The 8,628-nt window shown below is 44.0% G+C and overlaps 2 protein-coding genes across 2 annotated transcripts in view; one reads left to right on the top strand and one right to left on the bottom strand.

Annotated features, from left to right (window-relative positions):
- PPIL3 (peptidylprolyl isomerase like 3) overlaps positions 1-250 on the bottom strand; it is a 7,917-nt gene extending 7,667 nt beyond the window's left edge. The window contains exon 1 of the mRNA XM_009284666.2: positions 154-250. The gene's annotated coding sequence lies outside the window, so the exon portion shown is untranslated. The remainder of the gene's footprint in view (positions 1-153) is intronic.
- Positions 251-360: 110 nt separating this feature from the next.
- Positions 361-5,949, top strand: NIF3L1 (NGG1 interacting factor 3 like 1). The gene is made up of 7 exons (XM_009284665.2): positions 361-479; positions 716-1,159; positions 1,889-2,054; positions 2,505-2,631; positions 3,010-3,148; positions 4,546-4,629; positions 5,574-5,949. The coding sequence occupies exons 1-7, from the start codon at positions 464-466 to the stop codon at positions 5,756-5,758; spliced, it is 1,161 nt and encodes a 386-aa protein (XP_009282940.1). The 5' UTR covers positions 361-463; the 3' UTR covers positions 5,759-5,949.
- The last annotated feature ends 2,679 nt before the right edge of the window (positions 5,950-8,628 follow it).

Genomic DNA, 8,628 nt, shown 5'->3' with positions numbered 1-8,628 from the left:
GGCACGCTACTCTGTCAGGCGGCACCGCCCCGCCCGGGGCACTCGCCGTCCCCGCTGCCCCACACTCCCGCCGCTGCCGCTAGCTCGGCCTCCCCGCGCCGCCCCGGCGCCTTCACCCTTGCCCGGCCACACGGAGGCCTCACACAAACCTACCGAGGCTAGACCCAAACCCAGCGCCCGCCGCCAGGAAGCGGCTCCCCGGGTCCCCTCACACGGGCAGGAAGGGGCTGAGCCGCCCTCGCCGCTGCTCAGCCCCGGCACAGCGCGGAGAGGCCGCCCCCAGCCCTGCTAGCGCAGCGGAAGGCGGGGTGAGGGGAGGGGGGGGACCTGCGGCGGCGGCGGCGACGAGCCTTTCCCGGCGGCTTGGGTGGAGTCCGGTGTCCCGGTCCGGCTTGTTCCCCGCCCCGAGAGGCAAACGCTTCTCCGGTTGGATTCCGCGGTCGGTTTTAGTGCGTGAAGATGGATGAAGTTTAAGTTCCGTAGGTTTCTTGCACGACTTTACAGGGTCGTTTATAGTGTTTCACCGTGAGAGCCCCGGAGGCAGGGAGGCTGTGCCCGCGGCCCGCGGCTGCTGTGGGGAGGCCAGGCCGCGCTCCCCCTGCCGCGCTCCCCTCTGTTAGTGGGGCGCTATTCGCAGCCTGAACACTCTTAAATCTGCTATTTCAGCCAGTGAACTACCTAGGCTTATTCCTGCCCTTTTTTACCCCCTCTACAGATAGCTGCATGCTGCTGCCTGTCACACAGCTGGTTCGCCGGCCCTTCCGCTACATCCGTGCTTCGGGCCGCCTGCCCTCACGCTCCCTCATGAATCTCCGGGAGCTCGTTTCTGCCCTGAATGACTTTGCATCCCTCTCTCTGGCTGAAAGCTGGGACAATGTGGGGTTGCTGGTGGAACCAAGTCCTCCCCACACTGTGAACACCCTTTTCCTCACTAACGATCTCACTGAGGAGGTGATGGAAGAGGCAGTGCAGAAGGCGGTAGACCTTATTCTTTCTTACCACCCTCCTATATTCACACCACTCAAGCGAGTAACGTGGAAGACCTGGAAGGAACGGCTGGTAGTCCGAGCCCTGGAGCACAGAATCGGGATTTACTCTCCGCATACCGCATATGATGCCATACCCCATGGAGTCAATAACTGGCTAGCAAAGGGACTCGGTGAGATTCTGTTAAACAAAAAAAAAGGTTAAAGTTAGTCATCAGTATATGTTATTTTATGTGGGGACCTTCCCTCATTTTCCTTTCTTCCAGCTTTTACAGGTACGATTTGAGTACTTTCTTTTTTTCTTTTTTTCCCCCAGTATTCTTCTAGTACTTCTAAGTACCCTAAACACATTTTAGGGAATTTATCTTGGTGAGGAATACCAGATACAAACACTAGAGGACATTGTCAGATGCATACTACATTGGATGTAGTCGGAACTGGTGCAGCATATTTATTGTCCATCTGGGTTGCAAAGTTTAGACCACTGACTTTAAATCACCACCTTTAATTTATAAAATGCAAGATCTCATTGTTTGCAAAGGACTTAAGGTATCTGAAATTCTTTTAGATTTTTATCCTGCATTGTGGCTCATAAATGAAAACAGCTATGTCTTTTCCAGCCTGATTTACAAACCAGAAACTATTTTGGTTTTGTACAATTCTTAGGATAAAACAGATGGCATTAAGAGTGACAAATAATATATATCCATCACCTTCTTTGCATTTAAAATAGACTGTGCCTAATGGAGGCAACAGGGCAAGAAGTCCTCAGTTCTGGTCAGGAAAAATGGATTCAAGTGCAAAATTTGCATCTTTTTGTTACATCTGTAGGATATGTGCTAAATCAGTATTAGGATACTTATCCAGCTTTATAAAACAGCAACCTCGTACTGTTTTCTCAGGTGCCTGTACTTCTGTGCCACTGCATCCATCAACTGCGCCAAGCTATCCAGCTGAGGGCACTCACCGGGTAGAATTCTGCGCAGACAACACTGAGCATCTGGACACGGTGCTGTCCAAAATCAAAGACATCCAAGGGATCTCCTGTCTCACTACTCTCCCTGCCAGGTATCTGCTTCACTCCCTAATGTTGTATTCTTTCTGTTGTTTGAAACAATAAGTTGCTGGAATTGTATTTTACGGTTGTAGTCACTTTGTTCCTCTGTACATTGCTGCTATTTTTTTCAGCAACAGATGTAGAAACTTCAGAAATAATCATCCCTTTCTGATCAATCTATGTTATGCTAAATGGTAACAGCAAGTCAGTGTAGCATCACATAGATTAGAGGTGGTAAAGAAGAGTATTGACAGGAAATTTGATGAGGACAGTTGAGTTAAATTCCCATATGTGTTTCTTCCAAGAGACTAGACTAGACTAGGCTAGGCTATTGCAATGCCTTCTTTTTTCCTTTCTCTGTGGTAGAATAGCCACTGGGATAGAATAGCTTTGTTTTGTATTAATATGATGCTGAAATTTTATCCAGTTTCTTAACAAGCATCAAGCATATCTTTTCTCAGGGTTGAAGGTGAGGAGCAAACAAGAGTCAGTTTGAACTGCTCTCAGAAAGCACTGTTGGAGGTGGTGGCATTATTGTCCCAGAACAGCCGCCTTTATCACAAGACCGAGATTCTCTTATTACAAAAGGTAACAAAATCACGTATTACTTCCAGTGAATGTATTACTTGTGTGAGCTGAGTGCCCTAAACACTGAAATCCAGTAGTGCAGTAGCATCACAGGTTTCCTGTGCTCCCCCGTCAGTGCTCTGAAATACTGGCCTGTGGGGATTTGAAGCCACGCACATTTTCCAAAACAATGAAAATTTGTGTGGCCTGTACTAATTCTTAAATCAGTTCCAATAGCTAGGGTAGTTAATATGTTACATTCAAGAATATCACATACAAATTTTTTCATAAAGTTCAGAGGCATTCCTGAATGCCCAATATACTCATCTTTGTACAGTGTGGAAAGCAATGCAAACTTCTGGAGTCAGCTTTCTCACAATAATTTTAATTTCTTTTCAGCCTCTTCTTCCCCATACTGGAATGGGACGTCTGTGCACACTGAGCGAGCCTGTCTCCTTGTCAGACATAATTGAGCGTATCAAAAGCCACCTAAAATTACCCCACATCCGCTTAGCCATGGGAATGGGCAAGACACTAGGTAAACAGGCCTGCAAGTAAGACTGTCCATTAGAACTAGTATTCCAGGAAGACAAGGAGCATGAGTGCGTGCATGAGTGTGTGAAATACTGCTGCTTTGGATAGGTTTACTTCCAAGTAGTATGAAGCACTGTTAAAGACAAGAAACAGCATTTTAGAATTTACATGTTACAATCACGCAAAAAGAATCTCATCTGTATTTTTAATTGGAATTTCTGTATTATGCTGGTTGTCACTGTGCAGAAGGGACAGTACAAGTTGAATACGAGACATCCTTTTTCATAATTTGCATAATGACTAAGATTTCCCCCCCCCAGGATATCAGACACAAATGTGTACCATTTCATTGTACACTCCCTTTTGCGACTGAATGTTAAATTTCAAAGCACCTTAAAATAGTAAGATACTTTATGGTATCCTTATGAACATGTAACCATCCATGTTTTGATGAAAGAGAAATAGTGGCAAAGAAGGTGAACTATCCTAGCTCAGACAGTGGGTCACTAGTAAAACGTGGAGCAAGTGTCCTCTTATGCCAGTTACCTATCCTAATCTTCAAGGAGCACAGCTATAAGAATTTGTGAGAGCAAATTTGTTGAGAGCTCTTTGTAACTTATGAGACAGAAGTCTTATTAGAAGCCTCTTATACTATCAATTGCTCCGAAAAAAACCCAAACTATTTTGAAGCCTCTCATTATGGTGTGGGATTGTAGTGGTGTGACTCCACTTAAATCAACAGTAATTACAAGGCAACACACTGTAAAACCTTAATAGAATTTGAAAACTCACTGTCTGTGTCATCTGTCCCCTCTCCCTAGTGAATGTAATACATATGGAGAATTAAATTTCCTGTCACTATCACATATGTAATAGCTTGGAATCAGCAATCGTAGCAAATGGGCAAATTTTTAACGGCATGGAGCAGCTCTCAGCTTGCGTTGAGATTGGCCTTCTGAGAGCTAAAATTTAGAAACCAGTGTATCTCAGAGGCAAAATGCTGCCTTAGTGGCATCGTTAGTTGGAAGACTAATGATGATGGAACATGAGAGTCCTGGAAAGAATAGCAGCCTACTAAAGAGTTCAGAAAGCTAAGTAACACCTCACTAGGGGAGAACTAGCCAGCAGCCAGCCTCCGTGCTGTAGTTTTCTGCAAACTTTCCTACCCCTTGAATAAGAAAAATCTACACGTCTATTTGGTACACAGACGATTTTGCTGTATTATCAGAGATGTTATAGGCCCATGACTCTTTCAAACTGACAGATGTGTCTCTTCCTCCAACAAATTTACATTGACCCTAAAATCAAGGTAGCAGTTATTGTGAAACAATTAATAGCAATACTAACATGAGGGCTGAACGCAGGGAAAGGAGTTTAACTGTGGCACCTTGTATCCTGCAGAATCACCAGTGAAGAAAGCTGCTCTGTGTGCTGGTTCTGGAAGCAGCGTCCTGAAAGGAATGGAAGCTGACCTCTATCTCACAGGTAAGATTATGTTGCTGTTTTGTTATCTTTATAAAAATAGTCACTAGAAAAAAAAAAAAGAAGAGGAGAGTTGACTGGCTGTTGAAAGATTTGGCTGGAAAGAATTACCTGTTATAATTGAGAAACAATCAGTTAGTTATCGGAATGATAGAAGAATAACGTTAAAGTAGAGAGATCATGGATCAGATGGCTGTGTGGCACAGTGAAGGTTATTTGAACTAAAACATTGCTATACGTGCATTATTTCAACACAAAATCAGTGTTGATGGCAATCTATTGCAACCTTCAGTGTGTTTCTCCTTTGGCAAGATACAAGGTATTTCCTCAGTTCCCTACAGAATTCCCTAATGGAAAATGGAATATAATGCGGTCTACAGAATCTTCCAAAGGAACCCCATAGTGTATCTGACCAAAGGGACACTTAGTCCATTATCCTCTTTTCCAACAGCAGGACAGCTACTCCTTACAGCTTGCTCAACGATATGAAGGCTGCCTTGCATTCTGTAGTACTTAATTCAAGCAAGTTCTTTGGCAAGGCATGTCCCATCTCCCCCTTATGTACAGCCCTGCAGAGCTGACCGTCAGACAACTTCTTCACAAGGCTTCCCAATTGCTATCCTCCATCACAGCAATCCACATGACATCCAGACAGTCCACTTCCAAATTGCTCTGCACACTCTTATTTCCTGCCCAAAGTGGCAGAATCTACCACTATTCAGAGGGCAAGGAATTTCTGTGGTTTTGTCTCAGTTGTATACGGGGGGTATCAGCTGAAAGTCCTTCAAGGGATACTAGAGTAGGAGTATTGCGTTCCCCCTTATGGGCTATATCCCCTTGTTACGTCTTCCCAGCTTCTAGCTAAGATTCTGCATATATTGCAAAGAACTGGTTACCTAAACTGTACTGTTAGTGATCTACATGGCATTTCTTTCTCAAAACGGCAGGAGAGATGTCCCACCATGACGTTCTGGATGCAGTTGCCAATGGGATAAGTGTTATTCTGTGTGAGCACAGTAACACTGAGCGAGGCTTCTTGACAGAGCTGTGTGACATGCTAGCTATCCACCTACAGAACAAGATCAACATAATTGTGTCTGAGAAAGATAGAGATCCCCTCCAGGTGGCATAGGAAAAAAAAAATAGGAGTGAGAGAATTCAGTCAAGAGTTTCATGGTATCTTGCACAGACCTATCCAACTGCAAGCTTAATTAGGATGGTCTGAATTGGTTCAGTACAGAATGACTATATTACATGTTCCCTCAAAGTTTGGGATATATTTTGTCATCTGTCAGATAAATAAATGCTTGTTTTGGGCTACAGAAGGCTGATTTACTCAATTACTGGACTGCACTTGAATAAGTTTACTGTTACTGCACACTCTTATTAGATATATTTGATAACTATGATACTCAGGGATTGGTTTGGGTAAAATATAAAAACCTGACTTATCTCCAGTTTTAAGCTTACACAGCAGTTCCACCCTACTGCAGTACAAGTCACTGATATTTTAGCTAATAAATCTCCTGATAATAGTTAATGAAAGGGTGTAGATCACGCATTTGCATTAACAGTTTTACTAAGACACGACTCATATGCAAATGGGGGCCGGTCTTGTTCAATATCTTTATCAATGATCTGGATGAGGGGATCGAGTGCACCCTCAGTAAGTTTGCAGACGACACCAAGTTGGGCGGGAGTGTTGATCTGCTCGAGGGTAGGAAGGCTCTGCAGAGGGACCTGCACAGGCTGGATCGATGGGCCGAGGCCAACTGTATGAGATTCAACAAGGCCAAGTGCCGGGTCCTGCACTTCGGCCACAACAACCCCATGCAGCGCTACAGGCCTGGGGAAGAGTGGCTGGAAAGCTGCCCAGCGGAAAAGGACCTGGGGGTGCTGGTCAACAGCCGGCTGAACATGAGCTGGCAGCGTGCCCAGGCGGCCAAGAAGGCCAATGGCATCCTGGCCTGTATCAGAAATAGTGTGGCCAGCAGGAGTCGGGAAGTGATCGTGCCCCTGTACTCGGCCCTGGTGAGGCCGCACCTCGAATACTGTGTTCAGTTTTGGGCCCCTCACTACAAGAAGGACATCGAGGTGCTGGAGCGTGTCCAGAGAAGGGCAACGAGGCTGGTGAGGGGTCTGGAGAACAAGTCTTATGAGGAGCGGCTGAGGGACCTGGGGTTGTTTAGCCTGGAGAAAAGGAGGCTCAGGGGAGACCTCATCGCTCTCTACAACTACCTGAAAGGAGGTTGTAGCGAGGTGGGGGTCGGTCTCTTCTCCCAAGTAACTAGCGATAGGACGAGAGGAAATGGCCTCAAGTTGCGCCAGGGGAGGTTTAGATTGGACGTGAGGAAAAATGTCTTTACTGAAAGAGCGGTTAAACATTGGAACAGGCTGCCCAGGGAAGTGGTTGAGTCACCATCCCTGGAAGTATTTAAAAGACGTGTAGATGAGGCGCTTAGGGACATGGTTTAGTGGGCATGGTGGTGTTGGGTTGACGGTTGGACTCGATGATCTTAGAGGTCTCTTCCAACCTTAATGATTCTATGATTCTAAATATAGAACACAATTCAGGTATTTGGTACTAGTATTCAATTGCACAATCTACCATTAATGCAGCTTTAAGGCTTTTTAATAGAGGGAGTCTCAGTTAAAAAAGCTTTGGAAGGTTAAAACTCAATTCCTTAACAAAGCTGCAAATGCATTTAGTGTGCCTTTGTTACTTTCTTTTAAAAAAGAGTTTCTATAACTATGGCTCTTAATTACAGGATTACTAAAACTGAACAAGTAGCATTTTCACCACTGATAATGCTTGGTTTTTATTTTTTAAGTTAGTTTTTTTGTTGTGATTTTTTTTTTTTTAAGGAAAAAAAAATGTCCCAGTTGCATACCTTACCATCTCTGGATTATGTGTACACCAGAAGAATATTTAAACAAAATGAAAATATTTCCATTGCAAATTTGTAAAGATCTTGGCACCATCTTTTTAAGTTAATAAAACTGGCTCATCAAGCAATGTCTTTACTGCATAATTGCACATCTCGTTCCACTTAAACGTAAGCGGAAAGAGATGACTCCAGTATAATCTGAAGCTAGTGAGGCTACATAAAGGCCATCATTCTTATCAATACCATGAAGACCTCTCAGTAAGCTGAGGAACAGGAAGTGGGAAGAAATTTCTTCTTTCCCAAGTAAAGGAAAGGACTGTAGAAGTGATCCCTCCAAATCCAACAGTTCTGTATTGCTATAGAATACATTAAAATGCTACTGCCTTAGTACATATACAGAATTTAAGAGACAGAAAATTAATGCATAGATGGGGTAGTTGTCCAGAAACAGCATGAAATCAGGATAAAATACTTTTAACACAAAACCCACAGGAAATAATTCACAGTAATTTTCTTTAGCTTGCATGCTTGCATCACAGAATCAGCAGCAGCCAAAAACTGATTCAAACTTAACCTTCTCTTAGCAGATGTGTGGTATCTCCTGCAGCCCTCCTCTTGGCCTGTATGGGCATCTGGTAGTCTACCAAAACTGTTAGCAGATAACTCTGAACTCAGGATGATTATAGCACTTCATTAAAGTAAATTTCACATTTAGAAAACCAGATATAATTGCACTGAAAATGCACCATGGTATTACTATCGGTAAACACATTAGGTGGTGTCTTCCATATGTACTCTGATATAAATTATATCTTGAGTTTCATAGGAACTGTGGAGAGAGTCGAAGGACTGCAAAATAGGATGTGGTGGCTGCTTGGCTGCAATACTTTTTAAGTTTTTCCAAGAACACATCTCTTCAAGTGGCAGAGTTCTTGTTCTTGAACTCTACACCTAACTTATAGAACTTGGGTAAGACACAATGCCTTGATCCCAGTTTTAGTGATTCTGATGGTAGCCTAAGTGGTGATTGTCATGGTTTAACCCCAGCCAGCAACACCACACAGCCGCTCGTTCATTCGCCCCTCATGGGATGTGGGAGAGAATCGGAAGAGTA

This window comes from Aptenodytes forsteri, unplaced genomic scaffold (assembly GCF_000699145.1).
Source record: "Aptenodytes forsteri isolate BGI_AS27 unplaced genomic scaffold, ASM69914v1 Scaffold183, whole genome shotgun sequence".
Classification (NCBI taxonomy): Eukaryota; Metazoa; Chordata; class Aves; order Sphenisciformes; family Spheniscidae; genus Aptenodytes; species Aptenodytes forsteri.
Note: the sequence above shows the minus strand (reverse complement) of the source record. Positions and strands in the feature narration are given on the sequence as shown.